Genomic DNA, 24109 nt, shown 5'->3' with positions numbered 1-24109 from the left:
TCTGAGCCACTCCTGATGCTGCAAGCTTGTGAGTAGGGCAGGATGCTTTCTGACAGACACTGGTAATTTTGAGAACCTCAGTTTCTAGGGGAGGATGTGGCTGTTATTCCTAAATTCACTTACTCTTCTTCCTGGAGATGATCCCCTCCATGGAGCAGCAACATCCTTTTCTTATTTTTCCATCCAGGGAGCACTGTGAGAATAGGTGCCTTTTTTTTTTCCTATGGGGAAAAGAAGGGCCCCCCTTTTGCCCCAGCATTGCTTGCTCTAAGAAGCACTGTGAGGTGCTTGGCACATGCAAAAACATGGGGCAATAAAATCACTAGAATGAAACCTATCCCTGCCTATTCTTTGTGAGTCTGGGCCAGCCTTCTCTTCTTCTAGCCCTACACAAAGGCTGTCCCCAACCAAAAAAATTGGAAAATGAAGAGCAGAAGGCTCCTTCTCTTAATTTGAAGCCAGTCTTTCCCATGTCACCACCACCTCAGCCCCTCCAGACTTCCACAACCACGTAAGGAGTGCACCGTGGGCCTCTCAAAACCCAGAAGCAGAGGGATGTTGTTGAACTCCCCAAGCGTTGCAGTGGGGCCCAGCCCTCGTGTAGCAGCTGCCACACTGAGTGCACACCACACCACAGCCCTTGGGACCCCTTGGTTTTCCCTCTAGAAGGAGGCAGCACCACAAGCAGGGCCACAGCTCGGCATCCTCAAGGCTCTGGTACCCTCTGCTGGCCCTGAACGTTTCTGTCGCTACTGAAACCTCTCCTGGGGTTTCTAGCCTGAAAGCAGACACAGGCACCAGCCTGTCCACCACGTGCAGCAGCTTTGCTCACCCAACCCTGCTGTCTTCAAAGGCCCCCACCAGTGTTCTCACAGCCAAGGTGGCCCTGACCTGCTGAGAGCAGGGACCTACCAGCACCACGCATCTTGGGAGAACACTTAGGAGAGCCAGTACTAATATGCTAGAAATAACAAAATTCTGCCAAGTTTGTAAGTGCAAGGTTGTGCTGCAAATGTAGAAGGGTGAGTAGCTGCACAAGAACACCCTGGGGCAGTGTCTAGGAAAGGCTCCTGGCATAAAGGAGGAGGTGGCAGGGACTACGTGGAGGACAGCACACAGCTCATGGGGATTATCCTGCATCCGCATCCTCACTGGAGCAAGCAGGGAACTCTGCCCATGCCTCCAGCAAGACTTTACAGCCTCTTAAAACTGCAGGCTAAAGGGTTTCCCTGCTGCAGCCCTGGGAGAAGGCAAAGGGATTAGCAAAGAGCAGGGAACAAACAGCAAATAATTTCCTTCACTGTCACTGGCCAAGGGGGAAGAAAGCAGCAGACTGCACACTGGGAGTGGGTAAAGTGCCTCCTGCACTGCTGAGCCCAACTGGGCAGCCTGTGCCAACAGGCTTTATGCCTTAATAGACAAACCCTGAGTCAGAAATGAGTTTCTGCCTTCAGGGCTGCTGGTGCTGCCCATGAGGCTGGAGCCTGAGTGAGATTAAGAGTGTAACAGCAGGCAGGTAGGAGGGACACCTTTCTCTTCAAAATCCTGCACCCCCTTGAAAGGAAGAAGAGGATCAACCTCCTCTGCACCGCAGGACCAAAGATCCTGAGCTACCAATATCAGGTTTTATTTTAATACAGACTAAAAGCTTTCGTAGTTCAAAGAAACATGGACGAGACACAGCAACAGAGCACACAAGGGACACCCAGAGCACCCCAAACCCTGGTTCAAGATGGAGGCCTGGAGAAGCTTCTTTCAGGACCAGGCCCCAGCTCCCAGGAGCACTCTGCCTACTCCTGGGCAGGTGTCAAGCAGCAGCAGCAGTTCCCTCCTGGAGCCTGGGACAGGGAGGTCACTTGATGCGATACAGGACCTTGCGCTGCATGCGGTGCTGGATCTCCCCCCGCCGCATCATCAGCTGCAGCACCTTGTAGATGGCATGTTCTGGGTATTTCTGCAAGAGGAGAATGGGGAAAGATGAGCCACCACGAAATAGCAGACAGGAGCTCAGCAGGAACCTGCAACCTTCGCTAAAGCCTGGCTAGGACCCTCTAGAAGGAGCAAGCCCAATAGTCAAGACACTGATGCTCACTTCCCCTTTCACTATTTTAGATCTGACTGCAGCCAGTGTCACAAATCAAAATTCTGGTTTCAAGGGTAGGACCCCAAACCAGCCCTAGACCTCAGAGCTTTTGCAGAAACTCACCTGAGTCCCCTTAAACTCTGCAATCACATTGCACCCCATTCCCTACAAACAACTTCAAAAGCATGACCGAAAGTCTCGCCAGTCCACTCTTGAGGAAGGGGTTTCATGCTCCCAGCAGCAGCCTGGAGTCCCTGGTTTCACAGCCCAGCCCTCCATGGGGTTCCTGACCCACCTGCCGCAGGAAGTCCTGGACGATGCTGTGCTCGGACACCTGGGAGCCGATGGCAAAGCGGCGCTTGAGCTGCTTCTCAATGCGGGACAGCATCTCTTGGTCCTCCTGGGTCGTGAAGCCTTCTGCCCCTGCAGGGAGACACTGTGTGAGCTCTCTGTGCCGCCCAGAAGTCACTCTCCAAGACAAAGCGCTCATCTCCTGTGTTTCTCACCACACCTGCACAGCTTAGAGACTTTAGGGAACCCATGATCATCTACACTGTAAAAGGCTGTGGAACTCCAACCACACAACTGAACATTGACCTGACTTCTGGAGTCCTTCAAACCCTTTGTTCCATCCTGCTGCCCAAGGAAACGTCTTCACCCCCACAGAGAAAGATGTTAGAGGGTTAATTGGTTGGGGTGTCACATCCAACACCAGACTCTGCTGTTGGGACCAGGCCTCCCCAAGCAGCAGAGGAGACCCTCAGTGTAATCTGCCATTGCCCTCCCTGTGAGGCACAGCCCCACAGCCACGATGGCCCCTTGCTGCCACAAGCACTGCTTTGTCTTTTCCCAGGAAGGAGGTCCAGCACCTGCCCCTGACAGCCAGGTTGTGGGAGAGGAGCTCGTGTCTCCCTGCCCTGAGCAGCCAGGTCCAGCAGGTCTCTCCTACCCCCGGCACAGAACATCTCCTCCTCACCTGACAGGTTGCCTGACATGGCCGCATCGAGAGTGGACACGTGGAAGAGCCGCAAGGCCTCCTCAACATCTGCCTCGGTGGCAAAGGGCTGAAGCCTCATCTTTGCCAGGGACTCGGCAATGCGCACGATGGCCTCCAGCTGCCTGCAGCCACAGGAAACATTCTCTGCTTTCTACTGCAGCTAGGGCATTTTCTTCCCCGGCTCCTGCCTGCCATGCCCACCTACCCCACTCCAAGCACCTCCTGCCTCCCCCCACACCACTTCCAGTGTTCAGGGCCACACCCTCCCATCCCAGTCCCCTTCCTGGACCAGCCCAGTAAGGCAGCCCTAATCCCAGCGGTTTCGGGGTGCTGCTCACCGGATAGTGATGGGGATGCTGGAGCGGCGGTTGCTCTCCTGCTCGTGCTGGCGGGTGCCGCTGCGCATCAGGACGTAGCGGTTCTTCAGCTTCTCCGCCGCCCCTGCCGACAGCCGAGGGCCACACTTCCTGCAAGGAGGGACAGGAGCTGGAGGCAGCGCCACTGGGGATGGTCCCTCGGGCCCCCCTCCCTTCCTTGGGTGCTGCAGCACCAGAGAGAGCCACTCTTGCACCCTTTTTCCGAGGCAGGAGTTAGGAGAAAGGCCACCCAGAGTGCTGCATGGTTTGCCTCTCACCATCTCCCCGTGCCTCCCCCTGCGCAGCCTGGGCGCTGCCAGAAAGACACGCGTGCCACTCACGTCCGACAGAAGGAGATGAGCTTCTTCAGCTTGTTCAGCTCGATCTCGCCCTCCACGGCCTGGGTCTGTGTCAAGGCACTCACGTGTAAGGCCATCACGTGCTTGGCCAGTGTCTGGGAAAGCAGAGGGCAGTCAGACAGCAGAACGCCCCCACCTCCTCCTCCTCCTCCCAAAGGAAGGGGCACCATGGGTCCCAGCTGCACCCGCGCGCCTCCACGCACCATGTCTCGCTCCTCATTGTGCTCATCCTTAACAATGAAGATCATGTCAAATCGGGACAGGATGGTGGGCATAAAATCAATGTTCTCCTCGCCCTTGGTCTCATCCCAGCGCCCAAAGACGGAGTTGGCAGCTGCCAGAACAGAGCAGCGGGAGTTCAGTGTGGTTGTGATTCCTGCCTGTGGGTGAAGGCAAAAAAAAGGGATGTGTCAACACCACCTCCATGTCACAGCAGGTCATTAATTCAGTGAAAGGTTGAAAGCCATTTCCAAGGACTCATTGTCAATCACTTGCATTTAAATAAAGCCCCATAAGTAGCACCAATTGCTCCATAATTGAGGGGCTGAAAGCACATATCCTTTTGGAGGGGGACTGGCTTCAGCTGAAACTTGAGCACTGAGTAATTTCATTTAAAACCTCTTGACAAGGGCAGAGACACAGGAGACCTCAGCCCAGGTTTGTGATCTGAGACATACACTGGGCAGACAGGGCTGAGTCCTCCTGAGCAGCTCTGGCACAAAGCATGGGTTTGCAGGTACAGCCTGACAGCCACCAGCAAGGAGAAGCCATGGAGTTCAAGCTGCCCAAAGCCTCCAGGCAGGGCTGACTGATCTCAGACCAACAACCATCAATACCACTGCCTGGACTCTAAAATGGGCAGTTCTGTCAAAAGATGTGTGACCACTGGTTGCTGGGCTCTCAGGTCCCCCCTCAGGGCAGCATGCATCAGTGCACAGCTCACCTTGGCAATGGAGATGGTCTGCTGCTCCATCGCCTCGTGGATGGCCACACGGTCATCCTCCCGCATCTTTTCATCCCAGGAGAGAGAAACCAGGCAAGGAGAAAATGTCACCATCAGTCACCTCTGCCACACCTCTGCTACATGCTTACTGAAGTGACCCCCAGCAAAAAGCTCTGTGAGGACCTCTGCCCAAGAGGGCAGGATGTAACTGAATTCCCCTGCGGCCCCATCCCCCTGGCCTTCCCTGAAAGAAAGTGAGGGTCTCAGAGGAGTTGCCCTTCCTTCTGCAGCTCTGGGTTCTCCTGGGACAGGCTGGCATCCCAAGGGCTCTCCTTCCCACTCCCACACAGGCAGCCCCAGCGGTACCTTGTCAAACTCATCGATGCACACCACTCCCCCATCTGCCAGCACCATGGCTCCTCCCTCCATGAAGAAATTCCTGGAGGCAGGGTCACGGATCACTGAGGCTGTCAAGCCAGCAGCACTGCTGCCTTTTCCTGAGGTGTACACCTAGTGGCAAGTGGGACAAGGAAAGGGACAGCACATCAGCTGCAGCAGCACCCAGGAGCCCAGTGCCCCAGCCGAGAGGCAGAACACCCCTAGCACCACAAAATCTAGAGCTCCTGGGGGAAGAACCTCCAGGAAAAGCCCTCAGCACACGTGAAAAGCAGATGGGCTGCGTAAAGAGCAGGACTACTGCCTTGTCCAGAGCCCTAGACCAAGCTTGACACACTGAAGGGCGTGCAGACACAAACACAGATATTAAGTACAGAACAGGGAGTGATTCATTGTTTGGTAGGCTGCTGCATTAGCTTTGTTTGCCCCTGGAGGGAACAATACAGTCAGAGGCTGAGTTTAATAGAGACTACAAAAAACCACAGCTGAAAACATAATTCTACGCCTGGACTCAGGCTGGAGGTCTGTGCCTGAGACGCAGTCAACTCAATTTGTCCTGACCAGCCAGCCCCTCTGCTGATCGATTCTCAACAATAAACAGCAGCATAAGGCACGTCTTTGGACATCTGCAAACAGCCCAGCTCACAGCATAATAAAAAGCATTACCTTCTTCCCCTTCCCACCCTCATTCCCCATCCCTTCTAGGCTAGTACCAAAAATGGCAGTTCATGCCTCTGCCAGCAAGTCTACTTGGGGATGCACAGGCGAGTGTCTGCTGTGACCACAGTCTCATCTCTGGGGCTAGACAAAGAGCAGCAGAGAGAAAAGGAGTGTGCTACAAGTGGTACCTCGAGCCACGTACCCCAATGGGTGAACACTTCTCAACAAACTTCAGCAGTTGGGATTTGGCTGTGCCAGGGTCCCCCAGCATCAGCAAGTTGATGTCCCCTCTGCGGGTCAGCCCATCCGGGAGCCTGGAGCGATGGGGTTGGAAAGAAGAGAGGGAGGAGAGATGGTGAGCCTTTATTTTGATAAGAAAGCACTGACTTTGCTAAGAAAGGCTGACTCTTCCCCACCTCTTGCGGGAGCCTCCAAATAAGAGGCAGGCGATGGCCTTCTTGATGTCGGTGCTGCCGTAGATGGAGGGCGCGATGCTCTTGGCAATGGTCTCGTAGATGTTGGGCGTGGCAGCAAGGCGACGGAGTTCCTCCTCTTCTTGAGGGGTCACCGAGCCAGTGAAGCTACGTCCTGCACAGGGATGAGGGGAGTGATGCAACAGTGAACAAACGGAGGTTTTAAAGGAAATTATATCATCCCACCCCACAACCAAAATCCCCTCTTGAAGATCATGCCAAGTGCCACCACGTGGGAAAAGTGGAGAAGGCAAGCATCTGTTAACCCAGCAAGGCAGGCTGTCCTTAGAGGCTGGTAAGAAAAAGCAAGGATCTTGGGCAAAGCAGCTTTGCCAGAACCAGAGGGAGAACTACAGTCAGGACCATTGTTTTAAATACAATTTTAACCATGGACTTCAGCTGGGATCCTCAGGGATGGCTTAACAGATTCTCACTTAAAACACCCTAAAGGACTCAGGCTGAGACCTCCTCATTTAATATGACTGAGAAAAAGCCTTACAGGACATGACTATAGAGAGCCCGGGCAAGTCAGACCCCTGAAATGCCTCGAACCCTCTGTTATATAAACAGCAGAGAAGGACCAACAAGGCTGTGATTTCAAACAGCTCTTGCTGAGGGAGCACATTGTTCAGGAACAAGGTGGGGAGTGTCTCCCAACACCAGGCTACCAGCACAGACCAAATGCACACCAAAAGCTGCCCTCACCTGAGCCCTCCGTGTCCACCTGGATGCCCACCACGCGGATGTAAGCGCTCCGGATGCCCACCCCCACATTGTAACGGCTTTTGTTCTTGCTCTGCACAGATTTCTTGATGGAGTAGATCCCCATGATAGTGACTCTGTTCCCTGGGACAACTTTGTCACACAGGTACCTAAGGGGAGACAGGGGAAAGCAGAGGATGGTGGTGGGAAACGATGGCACCAGCAACAGCCAGCAGGGGCAGGGTGGGAAGGCTGTGCCAGTACCTTTCACAGTAGAGCTGCAAGTGCCGGGGCATCTCCCCGTGTGGCACGGCATCCGGCGACTCCTGCAGCTTCAGGACCTGGAAATCCACACACTTGCACTTATCTGGCATGATAAAGTAAGGGTCCAGAGGGCACCTTGGGCGGCCAGCTTGTTCTCTGTGCAGAGAGATCAATCAGGGAAGGCTGTCAGCACTGAGGAGTCACCCCTCAGAGCACACCTGTGGAGGGGATGGCAGGGATAGCAAGGGCAGCCGCCCCTTCCAAGCAGAGCCACATCAGCAGGTAAGGGTAGACCAAAGGCCACCAAGCCCTCTGTCTTGTCTTCAACAAGTGCCAAATGTGTACATGAGAACAAGCCAGAGGCAGGGTGACACTTGTCTGGGCACTCTCCCTGCCTCCCACCCCTCCCCTGCTAGCTGTAAGCAGGAAAGGTAATTCATTAATTACACAGAAGGTAGCAGCACAGACTCCGTGACATGGCAGGGCGTTTTTCCTTACAACCTCATGCACGAAGCAAATGTTAAGTGGTTTCTGGTGAGAAAGCAATTAGCAATGTGACAAGGCTGACATCCACCTCCCAGTCTCTCAAGACATATCTGCCTTGCTAGATTTACAAGCTCTCTGAGACAACGAGCAGCTCCACATCCTGCTGCTGTCTCAGAGCAGCATGACTGATGCCTGACTCCATGCAGGGCTTTCAGGGAGGGCAACACCAGAGTGCAGATGCACTCAGGAAGTCAGGGATCAGGAGTGAGGTGCTGTACAGACCACACACAGGAATGATCCCCAGCCAAAACCCCTCTCAAGCTGCTTTAGAGGTCAGGTGCAGAAAATAAATACTGGCAGGTATGAGGCCCAAAACCTAACCCATCAGGACTGGCTGCCTCGAGAGCTGCAGCACAGTGGCAGCCTGATGCTCACAGTTCTGAGGCACCAAGAGCTGTAAAACGGGATAAAAAGGCTAGCAGAGAAGCATCCCTAAGGAAGGTAACACAAAACAGCCCCCTCAGGAGTGGGAACATGGAAGCAAGGAGTTTGTTTGGAAAAGAGAAGAGCAACTTAACACAGCTTTATGAGACAGCTGGAGTCAGGAATGAACCTTTAGGTACAAGAGGCGAAACTCCCTATGAATAAAAAGAACTCTCTGGACACGCTCACTCAACCCTGCATGCTGCACTGACCACGCAGAGTCACAACCAGTACGTGCACAGACGGACAGCTAGAACTTGCCAGTCTCAGAACTGCACACTGGCACAGGAGCAGCACGAAGGGTGGAGGCAGAGCAGTGCAGATGCTGCTGCCTTGTGGAACAGGGATGTAGCAGGAGCAGGAAGGGGGAATGCAGCCTTTTCTCGCCCTCCAGCCCGCTGGTGCACGCCCGTGTCAGTCCTTACGTGTTGCATTTCCTGGGCAGAGCGTAGCCCTCCAGGCCCGGGCGCACCGAGATGTTGCTGATGGTGTTGCGGCAGCTGCGGCACTGGATGGTGATTCTGGTGGCTTTGGCTCTCACAGGGGTTGCTGCAATTACAATCCCAGGGATCTTCACAAGGTGGGACATCTGGTCAGACTGAAAAGGGAAAGGCAAAGGGAAGGTGAGAAAGCCATCAATGGAAGTTGGATGGGAAACTAGAAAGCCTGAGAGCAAAGGACAGAACACTCTGAGCAGAACAGCACTAACAGCAATGTCCCTGCAGCAGGAACCAGCAATAACAGCCCCTTGCAGTCAGAGTTAGGCTGCAGAGTAATGCTGCTTGTTAATTTGTGAGTGGCCTGTGTCCTCAGCCATGTGACCAGGTACCAAAAGCTCCCCTGCAATCACACCCACCCAGATGCTGCTGTGCACAGCAGCCAATTCACCTCACCTTCAGGCTGCGGATGTTGGCCGAGTTGGCATCCGACTTCAGCATCACTTGGATGTCTTGGAGAGTCTCCTCCCCTGAGGGACGAGGACGAGTGACCTCATCTGCGACTTCTTTTGCTGCTTCTTCCAGCTAGAGAGGGAACAATGGGCTATCAGTGGGTCTGTTACAGCAGGACATCAGAGCTCCTCTCGTGACAATGCTCTAGGTTGCCAGTCTCCATCCTTACCAGCTGCAGGTGCTCTGCTGGTTGCTTGTACAGATAGTCCGCGAGATCTTCATCAAAGCTGGCCAAGTCTTCCATCTCCACCTCCACCCAGTACTGCCCCAGGTTGTAATGCCGTTTGAGCTCATCCCTGGAAGGCAGGAAGCAGCAAAGGTTTGCAGGGTAGAAAGCACCAGTCACCCACAGTGGCCTCAGAACAAGCAGGGATCAGAAAAGGCAGGTCCTGCAGGGAGTCCTTGGTTTGGAAAGCAAGCAAGGGTGAGTTCCAGAAGTGCGGGGGAACTCGGGCAATCTTTCACCCAAGCCCACTCTGAAAGGTGACGTAAGACCAGGGACACCAGTGCTTGCAGTGGCAATGTAAAGTATTTACTGGAGTTACATGACCAGATAAACAAGGTGAAAATTTCTATTGTAGGATAATAGTGATTATACATAAGATCTGGTTCAAAACAAAGGAAGTAATAACAGAACAAACAACACTTTCCTTAAAAATGCCAGGATTACTGAAATTCAGAGGTGAAAGACTATTCTAGTCCGTGATTATGATGTATCTCCATGCTTTTGTGTTTCCAAACTTCATAGGCAAAGGGTGGCCAAAGGAATTCCACAGACTTAGAAGGCACACATGAGGAGCGGTGCACTGATTTAATGGATGCAGACAATTCTCCAGACCAGAAAGCACTACAACTTCAAAGACAGACCTTGAATCTCAGAATTAAGTGCAAACCTGGCAGTGTGGATTCCTCTATTGCCACCTTTTCTGCTGGCTGGATGCCTAAAAAACTGTAAGAACACCAGACCTCTGCTTTTCTATCAGGTTAAATACAAACATCTCTTAATACAGAGCTTACGGCCTACAAGAAGAGGCAAAGTGGAAAAGAGACAAAGACAAGAGACAAGAAGAGACAAAGTATGTGGGGTGTGCACTGCAGGAGGGAGGTGAAGAGCAGACTGGATGTGCAGGTGGGAATGGGTGAGGCTCAGAAGGAGAAAAGGGGCCACAGCAGCACCTGTATTTAAAAGTGAAGCCCGTCCGGTCCGTGCCCACCCGGTACTGCCGCAGGAACTCCTTGAAACGCTTCTGCAGCTGCGACTTCCGAACCTGCCCCTCGTCCACGTTCGCATCTCCCCCGAAACTGTCGCTGTAGTAAATGCCGGGGTCGTCGAAGCCGGACATCGCGGCTGCTGCTCCGCTGCGGGGCCGAGAGCGCTCGCTCAGCCCCAGCCGCCTCCTTCCCCCGCCCCGCACCAAAAGCCCCGCGGGCCCGCCCCTCGCCAGCCGCCCCGCACCGCACCCACGCACTGCCCGCGCTCTTTCCCCGCAATGCCCGGTGCCAGTCCCGGTGCCAGTCCCGGTGCCAGTCCCCGGTGCCAATCCCGGTACCAGTCCCGGTGCCAGTCCCGGTACCAGTCCCCGGTGCCAATCCCGGTACCAGTCCCGGTGCCAATCCCGGTACCAGTCCCGGTGCCAGTCCCGGTACCAGTCCCCGGTGCCAATCCCGGTACCAGTCCCGGTGCCAGTCCCGGTGCCAGTCCCGGTACCAGTCCCGGTGCCAGTCCCGGTGCCAGTCCCGGCGCCAGTCCCGGTGCCAATCCCGGTGCCAGTCCCGGTACCAGTCCCGGTGCCAGTCCCGGTGCCAGTCCCCTGCCGCTCCGCACCTCGCTCCCCGCCGGAACCCGCTGACAACTTTTTCGCGGCAAAAGCGGCGCGCGGCGGAAACCAAACCGGCGCAAGGCGAGCGCGCTGCCCCCGCCGCCGCGCGCTCCGATTGGCCGGCCCGCCGCGCGCCGCCGCCGATTGGGCCGCGGCCTCCTTCTCGCCCCGCCCCGAGAGGGAGCGCGCGGCGCCGCTGCCGCCGCTGATTGGCCGGCGCGCTCCGCTCCCTGCCCGCCCCCAGCGGTGTGGCGCGAAATCCTGGACCGAAGGGCGGGGGGAGGCGAAATGGCGGGCGGGCCGCACCATTGAGGCGGGGCGCGGAGGGGGAGCGGGTAGTACCATTGCGGGCGGGGGGAGCGGCCTGGGCGGCGCCGGTATAAATTCAATGAATTACTGTTGTGGGGGGCGGCTGGGGTTTGTCGCTGCCTCAGGGCCTCAGGACACGAGTTCTCCGGGATGCCTTCCTCCTGGCTATTAGTGAACTAAGGGGGAAGGCTGGCAGGTCGCTGGGTGCGCATTTTGGCCCTTCCAAAGAGTGGAAATGAGCGCCCTAAATGCAGAGTGAGGTGGGAAGCGCAGTGCATGGCAAAGCAGGTTTCAGCTGCAGCCCGTGGGAAATAAAGACGGTGTTGTTGTTGCAGAGCAACCAGATGTGTTCATAAAGATGACAGATGGGTACAGAGCCTTAGTCTCCACCTCTGCGGACTCGAGTCTCAGTCTGGAGTGTGTGACAACAATGGCTGTGAGATACCCAAAGCACCATCTCTGTCCTGCCATGAGCAGGGAGGGTGTGATGCCAGTCAGAACCAATATTTGCCAACTTTGAGGTCGCAGTCGGGCTCTCTGAGCAGGGGAGAGGGGCTGAGTGTGGTGCAGTGTGATTCTGAGCTCCTGGGCATTTGTTTGGCTCTTTGGGATCTTAGTTATGTCAGCATGTTTGAATAAACAAAGTGGTTTAGTTGGGGTGGTTTAGAGGAACTCAACAGGTAGAATTTAATTCAAATGTGAATGAACAAGTTCTTGTATTTAAATAGCTATCAAGCCTCATATCCCTGCTTTTCAAACACCCAACTATCTTTCCCAAGAATTAACTGTTTGTTCTGGCAGGTGGATCCAAAGAGATAATTATTAAAGGGAGCTGGGGAAGGGACGCAGAGTAGAAAAGAGCCTGAGAGTGATGACAGTCGTGTTTTCCCACTGCTCATTCTCAGCAGGACCTGCCTTCTGATTCTTGCTCTTTGAGCAGGTTCAGTGCTGGTCATTAAAACAGATCGGTAGGAACACGTGTCTTCGGGATTAAGGTCACAGCCAGAACAGGCAGATCATGGGGACAGGTTGATCACAGAGGCTTTCTGGTAGAAAGAGAGGCTTCTGAGGTGGTGGCACGGCAGTTCTGTCAGTATCTGCAGTGCCATACCCAACCTGCAGCCTCTCCTGTGCTGGGAGAGCTCCTGGAGCAGGCAGGGCCTGTGGCTGGGCACAAAGCCAGCCCTGCCAATCTGCCTCAGCAAAAGGCAAGGAAAGCAAGCTGTGTGCATGGGCTGCTCCAGCAGTGCTGTGTGTTTGGGGTGTCTGTAGCAATGCCACGTGTGTGCCGAGTCCTGGCACTGGGGAGCTTGGTTTGTCACCTGGGTGGGGGCAGTGGCTGTGTGCTTGATGCCTCCCATTCGGCCTACTCCACCAAAAGCTGGGATGCCTTTAACTTTTGGGTGGTGGAAACACACTTGCAGTTCTGATTCATGCTGAAGTTCTTGCAAAGGCAGCCTGGTAACGCAGCCCTTTGCTGGCACTTCAGAGATCACCTTTTGCTTCTGATAGAATAGCAACCAGCTCTTATGTACCACTTCCAACCCTTAAAAATACTTTGCACACTGACTGAATTTCAGGCTGTTTCTAGAAATAGAGAGCAGTGTGTAGGAGCAGAAGGAGCCTGCCCCAGCTTATAACAGGTTATTGTTAGCAGTGAGTGGGAGCAGAGTCTGGCTTTGATGATAGCTCCCACTTCTGTCTATTGTCATGTCTGTGCAGGGAGTAGCTCCAAAAGACATAAAACTGGGAGGAAGACACCTCCTTTCTCCCTGGGTAAGGCTTCAATGATAGGAAACACAAGGCCTGAAGATTTTATGTTGAAATTTATTATGTGTATAAATTATACAACCAGACAAGAATGACACCGTATCTTCAACAACTGTCTTGTTTTTCAAAGACCAAAAATGATTGGAAAAAGAAATAACAAAGACCTGCTAGTGTCATGTACAACCGTCTGGAGCCCATGGGAGCCGTGTGGCTCCACAGAAAAAATGATCACAGTATTATCTAGCAGTATAAAAAATCCAAGCAGAAGAGCTCCACGGAGCTCTGTCTTTCTGAGGAAAGACAGATGTCAAAGCTGTGTTTCTGATCCTGGGTTTTTGTAGGCACTCTGTAAAGCAGCGACAATTCTTGGCCATTGCTTTTAGCCTTTTCTACCCTTGGTTTTTGGTGATAAAGTTAGTCTCTGAGAAGAGCTCACACCAAGCACAGGAGAGACTTTGCCCAAAACCCCTTACAACACTCTGATTTCTGGGGAGAAAAGTCTCCTAGTATTAGTGGCAGAACCAAGATCACAGTACCCAGTCAGGGGTAATTTCTCTCACAAGGACTGGGAAAGTTGGATTAGTTCAGGGTGAGGGAAGTCACAAAGAGAAGGTGAAGGTCCTGCTTTTTCACATGGCAAATAAGCCCACAGCGACTGTCATGGCGAGGAAGCTGAGCGCCATGATCCACCGCACCAGGGAAGGGGTGGGTGTCGAGTCTGTGCTTCTCATCTTTGTCCTCTCACTTTCTTTCCCAGCTGCTGGACCTAGATCAAATAGGGAGAAAAAGCAAATAAAGACGATTGAGAAGAGGTTGTGGCAAGAAGCTGCTAAGGTGTGGTGCTTGCTCTCCCCAGTGCCAGAGCACACCCTGCTGGAGTCATCCAGGGAAGAAGGAGAAAGCCCAGAGCCCAGCTGGGAGAAACCATGGCAGCAGGCTCTGCTCTCCCAGTGGAGAAGGGAAGCAGCAGACTTGACCTGGAAATCACAAAGGCCCACAGCCCCTCTGCCTGTAGGTGACTACCAGCCTCTTCCCTTGTCTCCTTACGTGCACCCCTCAGCTCCAGCAAACCCCTGATGTGTGCAGAAGACAGGCAAATACTGAAGCTAGAATTTTAAAAGGCATTCTTTCTCCTGCTTCTCACTGATTTAATTAGTTAGGCGTCTAAAGACAGTGAGCAGTCTTTAGCACTCCAAGCATTTTTCGCAGTACAGGAACTTCAGGATGGGATTCCTCATCCAACACCAATTTTTTCTGAAAAATCTTACTTGTATGCTTGTATTGGGAAAGGAATGGCAAGGTTTCACAGAGAACTTTTAATGCCTTTCCCACAGAAGCTGATTTAAGCTTCATTATCTAGAGATGCTTAAGGCAAGGTTTGCTTTTCATCTTTGCCATGGAAAAACTGTGGTTCAATCCATTATGCACTGAAAACAAATCTCCATCTTAGTTTCAGAAAGGGTAGGCCATAAGGGTTTTTTTTATTTGAATTGCATGTCATCATGGAAACCACCCTGCTCTGTAAACATGTGAGCTTGCTCCTCACTCAGGTACAAACCTGACTTAGGAGCTGATTACACTCCACCACACAGAGCCCTGCTCACTATAAACCCAGCACACTCTCTGGAGAGTTTTCAGTAAATACTTCTGGAAGGCAAGAAAATGATCAGAGGGAGATACAGGCCAAATAGACAGGCTGCTGGATAGGGCTGTGTCCAGAAGAACCTTCTGTCAGCATCACAGCACCACGGCTGATCTGCAGCACCCAAAATTGATGCCTTTGCTTCTGTGAACTCAAGGACAGTTTTGTGACCCTGTGGTGAATGAACCTTAGATTTGTTAAGGCCCTAGAGGTGGAGAGAGGAGTCTCTTTTTGTAAAGCTTCCTCACTGACACACTTTCTGGAGAGCCCCCATGTGTTATCCTTGCTCTGTCGTGTCTAGAAGAAGCTTTGCACACAGCAGTGCCTCTCCTTGCCCCACCTGCTGATGGCTGGAGAAGAGATGGGGCAAGCACCCCATGCTTGTTCCCCAATGGCTTTTACAAACAAGGACAGAGGAAGGGAGGAGAAGGAAATGAAGGAGCACTGTGAAGCACCTGCCCTTAGAAGTGTCTTACCGTGCTCATGTGATTTGTTGACGTTCCTCGTGCGAAGAAGCTCTGTCTTTGGCTGCACAGGGTGACCATTCTCCTGGCCCTTGGACACCAGCTCCTGCAGTGCCTCAAACACCTGAGAAGAAGGAACACTGTCTCATTTTGTGGCCTTCTCTTGTCTTTCACTGGACCACTTGCCCCTTCCCCAGGCACTTTAGGAACTAGAGGAAGACATGAGGCTTCAGTCTGAGTCTCCTGGCACATTTTGCATAGAACAAAAGTTGGCTGTGAAGTCAAGAGGATGTCTTTCAAACTCCTCATTCACTTTACAGGTTCTCCCTGAAGCTTTCAGCCAAGGAGAAGGCAATTGCCCATCTTCTGGAATGGGAAGGAAATCAGGGTACCTGTAACCTAGTCAGAGTGCACAGGAGACCTGTGGAACTTCACCACAGAGGCAGGACAGATACTAGATGGTAATCCCCAGTCCCAGGGTTAACTCAAACACTAAGAGAGGGAGAAGAGCTTTTCAGAGACCATTGTTTTATTCAGCTCCCAGGTTGGAGAAGCATGGCCATCCAACTCCGACCAGCTTGCCCTGATCCACAACTTCTCATAAGTTCCCCAGTGGAAATACTAGTCTTGTATTTCCCCTGTAGCTATTTTCTTGTTTGAGAGAGGATGTGGGCTGGCAGGGCTGGCTGGCTGTTACTCACCTGTATATTTAACAGGAATGCTTTCTTGGCTTCCTCCATGACTCTTTTCTTAGTGGCAAGGTCCATCTCGAGAGCATTCATGCGGGAGCGATAGAGCTGCTTGAACTTGGTGGCATTGGAGACGCCGTCAAAGGTGAAGAAAGCCAGCCCTTCCCCAGTGCTGGGCAGCTGGAGAGCCTTCTGGGCAATTTTCTTCAGCACCTGGCCCCCAGACAGGTCTCCCAAATACCGAGTGTAGGCATGGGCCACCAGGAGCTCTGGCTCGTTCTTGCCTATGTAGTGGAGCCTCTCGACATATTTCCGAGTAGCCTCAGGACATGGGATCTCTTCCCTCCAGTTTTGGCCATAGAAGTACTTCAGGTCTTCCTCCAGGGCAGCTTTGCGGTGCAGCTCCGCCGGAAAATACACGGGGGCATAAACTGGATTGTTCTTGTTACGTTCAATCTCTTCCTCCAGAGCAGAGTAGATGAAGTACAGGGATGCTGTAACCAGCTGAAAGAGAAGAAAGAGGATGAGCTACAGGTGCATGTGTTTGTCTTTTCAAGTCTGTGGGACAAATTGTACTAACAAAAAAGGTACTTGCGAGCACACCCACTGTGAGTCACAAACATCTGTGGCATTGCAGATTTCCCATGTGGAAAGCAGTGCAAGGTACAGGGAGACACTGTTTAGCCCTTCCCCTTCTGCTTGAGACAGCAGTCAGGTGAGCCCTTTCCAGCAGGTATTGGTTTTACCTGCTCTTAAAGTCACTCTCTTGCCTTCATGTTAAAGTCTTGCAGCTTGATGTAGTGTAAACTGTTTAAGCATTCCTGGTCTCTTCCCATTCCCTCAGTCAATAGAGAGGGTATTCCCAAAGGTATCCTTTCTGCTACATTGTTCAAATTTGAATGCTCCAACATGTGGCTTCTCTTTGTGGGGCCTTGTGAGATGATGACACACCCTGGTTATTTTTCAACGTATTCATCCTGTCAGCATCCCACCATCCTGGGAACTGAGGCACCACCACTCTGCTCACTCAGGCATGCAAGTGGGGTTGCCTCCTGGGTTGCCCCAGGGAGACAAGATAAAAGGGATCTGGAAGCACAGCCTGCCTCTGAAAGATGCCTTTGTGAAGGAGTGCTGTGAGGCTGTGTTCTCCCCTCTATTTTGAAACCATTGTTACTGTTGTTTTTTCCCCGGCTTATGCGATACTTTCTTCTATCTGCCAGCTTTTCCACGTGGTCTGAGACAATATAGCTGTGTTCCTTCCTTCCTTCCTTCCCCAGGCATTCTGTTTTCAGAGGCTGTTCCACCTGCACCACCCCTTCCTTACCCTGGGACCCCCTGTGAGCAGCAAACGGTAAAAGATGAAGGTGTTGCAGTAGAGGCAAGTCAGGTTTGGGTAGGGGGGATTATGCTGCTCACAGGAGAGAAAGCAGTTTCCTTTCTCACAAAGCAGTCAGTTCTGCAGTGAGAGAGTTCCCGTTTCAGCCTTTCCCCGCTGTGCCAGCAAGTAGGGCTTTGATAAGCACAGGGGCAGTGACTGGCTGTGGAAACAAATATCAACCATCTGAGGAGTCACGTAGCAGGCCAGATATATAGGTCTGCCAAGAGAGTAAACAAAAACAGAGTTTTTTTAAACAGTAACCTGTTACCGGAAAAGAAACAAAATATGGGAACATTGGCTTACAAGTTAAGCAAAAATACAGCTCAACTGATGGTTTTCAGAAGCAGGTACTGGTTTAATGAAAAACATGGCTTTTTAGAACTTGTTAATTTTTAAAATCCATGTCCCATCTCATTTGCCTGACAGCATGTAAAAAAAACAACATCTAAGAAACAAAGTTTTGTTCCCGAAGGTCTTTTTACACTCTTGCCTGTCTCAAAGTTCACTGCCTAACCAATGCTGTATTTCTAACAGCAGGAAGTCAGCACCTGGGATTGAATTTATGCTTGGCTAAGTATTCTGAAAGTCACCTGTCAGAAATAAATAGTCTCTTTCCTACTTTTGTGGATTTATTTGCCAAGGAACAATTCGACAACAAAGTAATTAAGCCACAGGTTGAATCGGTAGCTGTTATTTGCAATGCTGTGCGTCACATCCTATAGCCTCTCAGGAATTTCTGGCCCAGGTGTTTGCTTTGGTTTTGCTCATGGCTTTGTTATGTGGTTGAGATCCCAGGAATTGTATCTAGCCAGGTTAGGCTAATATGTGGAAATGTTGTCCTTTATCTTGAAAAAAGCAACAGGCTCATGCTTGTTAGTAGCAGACACAGATTGCTCAAACTCAGTCTACTTTTGAGTTATTGTTCATGATCTCAGCTGTGGAATAACTCAAGTGACAATGCAATGTTCAGTGCCAGCAATGATCCCATATCCTCACTTTCTCACCATCCCATCATTATTTCTAGCTGCAGCTGCCCTAGAGCGTTGTAAATATAGAATTCTCCCTCTTTTGGGCATTTCAGCTGCTCAATATCTGAACACAGTTCTATCTCCATTAACTGTGGCTGGCAATAATTAACATGCAGGCATTTATAAAGAAAGAGAAAAGCAATAGCATTAGTCTCATCAACCTCTTTGTCCTTCTTCTCCTGTTTCAGCTTGGCTGCCCATCGTGATAGGCACAGTCCTTCCCCACCTTCAGCAAGAGGAGCCAGTAAGACCCCAGGGTGCACAAGTTTGATGTTTTCATAGGAGATGCTGATACATCATGTCCCCATCCTCCTCACCTGTACTGGCCCCATCCTCCCCCCTTTAGTCCCCTCACAGCCCATCTGATGGAACTGGTGAGGAAATCCCACCCCTGAGCAATGCTGCTCTGAAGTACCTTAAACTCCTGGAGTGACACCTGCCCCTTTTGGAAGTTCCTCATGAACGGTGTGTTCTCCGCCTGCTCGTGCACCTCCTTGGTAGCTTCCTTCAGCAGCTCTGACAGGTCTGTGGACATTCTGGGGCAGAACAGTGAAACGGGTGTTAGTGCTGTCTCCTCTGACTAAACACATCTTGGCTCTCTAGGGCAGAAGGGGAGCCTGGGATGGCAGAAAGAGCAGCTGAGCATTCCCGAGAGATGTGGGTGGGAAGCAGAGAGCACCAGATTTCCAAACAGTGTCCCGAGCGAGGAAGACTGACGGACTCCATCCAGAGGTGGAGGCAGCAGCATGCCTTTCCCTGCAGAGCAGGAACAGGAACAGGAGCAGCGTGCCTAAAAGCGAGGGGAGAAACACAACACTCCTCTGACAAAACGCTTCCCTCTCATTCCCGTCCCGCTCTCACCTCTCGGAGCTGTGTGCCTGGGAAGTTTCCATGTTTCTTTCACTCCTCTGCTTCCCGGCTTGCTTGCTGTGTGTGCTGGCAGCTGGCAGGACAGTGCAGCTGTGAGCCGGGCAGCCCGGCTGCCACATCCCCTTTTATACCGCCGGCCCACGGGAGCGCCACCCGCTGACCTCGGGCGAGCGCTCGCTGCTTGCGACACAGCAGCACTGCCCTGCCCAGCTGGGCTCCCTCCCGGCCTGCAGCCCCGGAGAACCAGGAGGAAGTCACCTGATGCGTCTTGATAACTAAGCAAAAACAAGAGGATGTCCAGAAACTTCTCTTTTAAGGGTGCGTGGCTCTGTAACCCTTTCAGTGCCTTGCCTGTGGCAGGGTACCGCAAGGGGTGCTCATTGTCCTGGGACAGAGGGCTTGGACAAGGAGGATGGGTTTACAGGGGCACAGAGGGCAGCCTCCTCGCCCTCTGCCCCAGGCTGTGTGCCTTGCACCCTGCCTGGAGAGCTGAGCCAGCACTCACCGTCACCTGCTCTAGCACAGCTCAGGTACAAACATCCCCTCTGCCACGGCTGTGCTCACCCACGCACCAGCTCTGGCCTGCAGGTGCCAGACCTGTCCTTGTGCAGGTGTCAGACCTGTCCTTGTGCAGGTGTCAGACCTGTCCTTGTGCAGGTGCCAGACCTGTCCTTGTGCAGGTGTCAGACCTGTCCTTGTGCAGGTGTCAGACCTGTCCTTATGCAGGTGCCAGACCTGTCCTTGTGCAGGTGTCAGACCTGTCCTTGTGCAGCTGCCCCTTCCCTTGGCACTGGGCAGTGAACCCTGTCCCTCTGCACAGAGCCAGCACAGGCGTGCCAGCACCCATGTGCCCCGAAATCCCTCCCTTGCTGGTGGAAACCATGGCATCTGATTTGTTTGACGGCTGGCTCCTGCCGTCACCACAGCAGCGTGCAGGGCAATTTAGGAAAATAGCACACCATCTAGATACCCAGAAGGGTGGGGGTAGCTGGAAAGATACCATACAATGATTGGGGGAAACTGAGGAAGTCTGCAGAGACTTTCAAAGGCGAATAATTTCTCTGATTTGGGAGAAGAGCTGGACTTGGTGCTTCTGTCAGTAGCTGTCGCTCTCCTGTTTTTTGGTTTGTTTTTTTTTTATAAAGTGGTCAGGGAAGCAGCCAACAGATGAAGCTGGGCCCTTCCTGCCCACCTGTAGCTGTGCTGGAAGCTGGGCTAGCAGGGACAGATGATGCACTGGCTGCTTGTACTTTGGAAAAGCACACATTTGTGCTCAGCCCAAAAGAGCAGGGCACTTCCAGCCACCATTGCCCTGCTGCTGTGGGTGTGAGAAACTCCTGGTTCACTCGTGCAGTGGGTGGTGGGGAGGCAGAGCCTGGGTGGAAGAAGAAGGACTGTGGCATCTGCTGTCCCTCTGCAGGCAGCCCTCTGTGTGGGTGCTGCCATGCAAGCCAGCAGCTCTCCTGTCTCCCTGCCACTGCACCCACACCAGCCCCAGCAGGGCTGGGGGCTGTAGGTTAAAAAGCTGTTCTGGAAAAAATATGCAGACATCTGGCGTGCAGCGTTCAGGAAGGATTACTCAGCGTTTCCATCCTGACTCAGCCAGACTTTTCCTGTCTTGCTTTTGTCTTTTAAAGCAACAGTGCAGACATCTGAATGTTGTGTGTGACAAAGCCCCAACCATCTGAGTGCAGAGTGCATGCCTAGAACAGACAGCCCCATGGCCAGTCCCTCCTGAAAACATTGGTACCAGTATGCCACAGGAATGCCCGCAAAATGAATGTTTCCCTCTGGCATAATTCTTTAAAGCTCTTGTTTCCTGTCATTTTCAGTGGGTCCTATCCTGACAGGGGAAGCTGGAGCACAAATTGAACTTCTAGTTCTAGTGAAGTAGGAAATATATGAGAATTATACGAGAATAAGAATTATGTTATGACAATATATTATTAATTTTGTGAAATAATATGAAAAAAATCCAATCCTCAATCCCTGCCCCTCCTTTCACCCGCAGCCCTGGCAATTCACCCAGTTCTTCCTGAGGACTTTCTGGGTGCTTTCAAGCCAATGATTTTTTTCCCCAGCCTGCCCTCCTGCCTTTCTTCCAAGCAGCTGTGTGCTTGGAGACTCCATAAAAGATATACCTTAAAGTCCTTTTCCCTTTCATCCAGGATTGTGGTAGGTCTGAACGAGACTGGGGGGGAAGACAGAGAGGGTGTCTAGTCATGTTGCTACCATTCCAGGTGGGTTTTCTGGCTTTTAACCATACTGCCCCAGGACATGGAGCAGTATTTCCTCTGGTTCTTGGGGCTTTACCTTCCCCTGGGCAGGTCACAAGAGATGCAGCTCACCTCTGCCAGATGGGCAAAGGTGCAGACAAGAAAGCCACGCCATGTAAGTGATTTATGCTGTCTGATCTCTCTCTGATTTGGGTTTCGTGGGATGGGGCAGCTGTGAGACAGAGCCCAGCTCTCTGGAAAGGCCCAAATGCCCTGCAGCAAGATGGAAGGAGAACTGAAAGTGGGGTGTCATCATCTTTGCAGTTGCTGGCCTGGAGCATTTCTGGCCCCTCCAGTGTTGTACAGCAAGGGCTGGAGTTGCTTCTGCTGTGTTGCTGCTTTATGGTGGGTGGGAGGTCAGTGACACTGAGCTAGCCAATGTGCCAGCAGGTGTTTGTGAGGGACCATCTCCTCCTCAAAGAGAACTTTGCACTTGAGAGCAATGAAGGGGGAGGGAGGTGAGTGCTTTCAGTGGAAGGAACAAACTATCTCCCAGGGCATAGAGGGCCATGGGAACTCAGAGGCCAGTCTGCATCCAGGTCACTAGGAAATTCTGCATGAATATCACTGAAGTATCAGAGCTGTGGTCTTCACTGTGCCTGCCAGAAGCCCTGCTGTCTCCTGCCCTTCCAACAAGCTGTGGTTGGGTAGTGCCAGAGCTACTTTCTGTGAGGACACCAGCAAAACTGCCCAGGGGATTTCTACTAAAGACTAATGAAGTGGCCTCAGGCAAGATATTTGTAAAAGTTCCTGCTGGGCTTAAAACCTGCCTGCACATCCCAGCCCCTGAGAAAGTTTAGTCACGAGATGGGAGATGAGTGGTTAAAAATCAACAGAAAGTTATTGAGGGGTCAGTGTTTCCATGTGGAACAGGAAATTTCTCCTCTTTGTCCATTAACAGACTATTTTGCCAGTAGATTTATGGCCAGAAATGTCTAGTTACACAGGCAGTCACGGGTTGCAGAGTCAGCTCTCTTGAGTCCCTTGTGGGTAGTGCGGTTCCACGCTGGGCTCTGGCAGGCAGCTCCCAGCAGCTCAGCTCGGCTTGGCTTGGTTTCCATGGGGAAAACCGGCCTTAGCCAGCTCAGAGGGGCTAATGGGCTCTCTCAAACCGTGACACAGCAAAATGCAGCTGCCTGGCTTGCACTCAGCTGACTCAGTGACCAGGATTTGCTGAGTAATGGTAGGGGAAAAAGGAGTTACAGCAGCTGCTAAAAATAACTTTCTGGAGAAAGGAGTCTGTGCTGGTGTGTACAGGGATATCCTGGGTGTTAATCTGTGTTTACCAAAGGGAGATTACCTCTCCCAGCCCCACCTTAACAGAACTGATTGTGCTCACTGCACTCTCAGCATCCAGAAATCCCAGTCTAGAGCTAAGATACAGGTGGGAAAAAAGGAGGCCAAGAGTCCAATGCACTGGAAATCCCTATGGAGAGCTCAGGTGCTGCAGCTGCCCTTGGGGCTGGCACTGCTGGTACCTTTGGAGGGTTGTATGGACAGGCTGTGCTAGGCAAACCCCCCACAGGAACCTCAGAAAACAGTGTGGTGGGAGATGGAGGTGCAGGCAGATTTCCCAGGATAAATGAACCAGCATGATAAAAACAGGAAATGGAGATTACAATAAATGTTTTCATAGATGTATAGGTATATGTGTGCTGCAGCACACTGACGTCTCCAGCACATAGCTATGAGCCAGGAGAGAGCCTGGGCTCTCTGGAAACAGAGCGGGGAGAAGGAGGGAGAACAGATCAAGTGCCCTGCCAGGCATGTGCCTGGCCAGAGTCAGGCAGTGACCTTAAGCACACAGCAGGTTGTGGGTACACTGGGCTGAAATGTTGGGACAGGGTGTGCCACGCTTCCTAGAGCCTTGGTGGTCAGGGGAATCAATCCTGTGTCCAGCTAGGAGCTGCTCTGGCAGCCAGAGGGAGGTGTGGAAGGGAATGGGGCAGAGTTAGCAAATAAAAGTCCCATTTGTGCAAAGGTTTCAGTCAGTGCTGCTGCATCCTTTGTTTCAGTGCCACAACCGTGGAAAATTAAGTGCGCCCTGACTGCGAGACAGAACAAACGGCGCAGCTTTGGATTTGACAAATGACACGTACACAACAAAGAGGACCTTGTACCTCGCTGCTCGCACCCTTTTCCCAGGAGAAGGAGGAACGGGAAGCCAAGTTCTGCACAGAAAGCGAGACCCGAGCCCCCCCTCCCCGCAAGGTTTCCAAATGACCTCCGCGTGGTTCCCTGCTCCGGGAGTGAAGCTGGGCCGTGGGAAGGGGCTGTTTCTGGAGATTTCTCCGGCTGTCGGGAGCGCTGGGACCGGGGCCAGCAGCAGCCGCAATCTCGGCGCTGCGGAGGGAGCGCCCTGCCGTGACTCAGCACAAATCGCCCCTCGTGCCGCCCTTGCTCAGCGATCCCGGCCCGGCCCTGACTCAGCAGTTCGCCCCCGCCGGGAAAAGCGTGACTCAGCAGCCGCGGGCCTTGGGGCGCACGGCCGGGCGGGAAGGGCGGCATCGCTCGCAGCCACAAAATGTTCCTCTCCCAGCCGCCCTTCCCAGGGCCGCAGCGGCTGGGGCGGGAAGGGCTGGAAAAGCTGCTGGTCCAGGCTGGCAAAGCTGCACCCCTCTCTCAGCTGGGGACGCGCGGGGTTGTGTGTCCATCTCCTGTGGGACTGCGACAGCTTCTGCTCCGTGCCGGGGATCTGTCACCTGTGCTGG

The 24109-nt window shown here is 52.7% G+C and overlaps 2 protein-coding genes across 4 annotated transcripts; both read right to left on the bottom strand.

The window, feature by feature from the left end:
* Window positions 1-1606: 1606 nt before the first annotated feature.
* MCM5 (minichromosome maintenance complex component 5) lies at window positions 1607-11049 on the bottom strand. Of its 3 annotated transcripts, none has more exons than XM_086887324.1 (17): window positions 10885-11049; window positions 10329-10511; window positions 9322-9448; window positions 9096-9224; window positions 8628-8800; window positions 7234-7389; window positions 6973-7139; window positions 6211-6382; window positions 5997-6108; window positions 5105-5248; window positions 4739-4804; window positions 3999-4175; window positions 3778-3890; window positions 3419-3547; window positions 3060-3202; window positions 2379-2506; window positions 1607-1954 (listed from the first exon to the last, which is right to left on the bottom strand). In XM_086887324.1, exons 2-17 carry the CDS (start codon window positions 10493-10495, stop codon window positions 1853-1855), a joined length of 2205 nt encoding a protein of 734 aa, XP_086743450.1. In that variant the 5' UTR covers window positions 10496-10511; window positions 10885-11049; the 3' UTR covers window positions 1607-1852. The 3 variants fall into 3 exon arrangements, with proteins under 3 accessions (XP_086743450.1, XP_086743451.1, XP_086743449.1); XM_086887325.1 differs by having other exon boundaries at window positions 10945-11049; XM_086887323.1 differs by having other exon boundaries at window positions 10978-11049.
* Window positions 11050-13088: 2039 nt separating this feature from the next.
* On the bottom strand, window positions 13089-19409 carry HMOX1 (heme oxygenase 1). Its single transcript, XM_023936116.2, has 5 exons — window positions 19114-19409; window positions 18668-18788; window positions 15859-16350; window positions 15170-15281; window positions 13089-13817 (listed from the first exon to the last, which is right to left on the bottom strand). The coding sequence occupies exons 1-5, from the start codon at window positions 19239-19241 to the stop codon at window positions 13681-13683; spliced, it is 990 nt and encodes a 329-aa protein (XP_023791884.2). The 5' UTR covers window positions 19242-19409; the 3' UTR covers window positions 13089-13680.
* Between the last annotated feature and the right edge of the window lie 4700 nt (window positions 19410-24109).

The sequence above is a fragment of the Cyanistes caeruleus genome, chromosome 4 (assembly GCF_971803275.1).
Source record: "Cyanistes caeruleus chromosome 4, bCyaCae1.hap1.1, whole genome shotgun sequence".
Classification (NCBI taxonomy): domain Eukaryota; kingdom Metazoa; phylum Chordata; class Aves; order Passeriformes; family Paridae; genus Cyanistes; species Cyanistes caeruleus.
This window is presented reverse-complemented; position numbering and strand designations above follow the sequence as displayed.

Excerpts from the sequence above, each read along its gene's own strand:
- MCM5 (XM_086887324.1), bottom strand. The coding sequence starts at position 10,495 with ATGTCCGGCTTCGACGACCCCGGCATTTACTACAGCGACAGTTTCGGG. Across the intron at positions 3,203-3,418 it reads AGCATCCCCATCACTATCCG|GCAGCTGGAGGCCATCGTGC; the intron begins GTGAGCAGCACC and ends CTGTGGCTGCAG. Across the intron at positions 2,507-3,059 it reads CATGTCAGGCAACCTGTCAG|GGGCAGAAGGCTTCACGACC; the intron begins GTGAGGAGGAGA and ends GTCTCCCTGCAG.
- HMOX1 (XM_023936116.2), bottom strand. The coding sequence starts at position 19,241 with ATGTGGCAGCCGGGCTGCCCGGCTCACAGCTGCACTGTCCTGCCAGCT. Across the intron at positions 18,789-19,113 it reads CAGGCACACAGCTCCGAGAG|AATGTCCACAGACCTGTCAG; the intron begins GTGAGAGCGGGA and ends GTTCTGCCCCAG. Across the intron at positions 13,818-15,169 it reads CAACAAATCACATGAGCACG|GTCCAGCAGCTGGGAAAGAA; the intron begins GTAAGACACTTC and ends TATTTGATCTAG.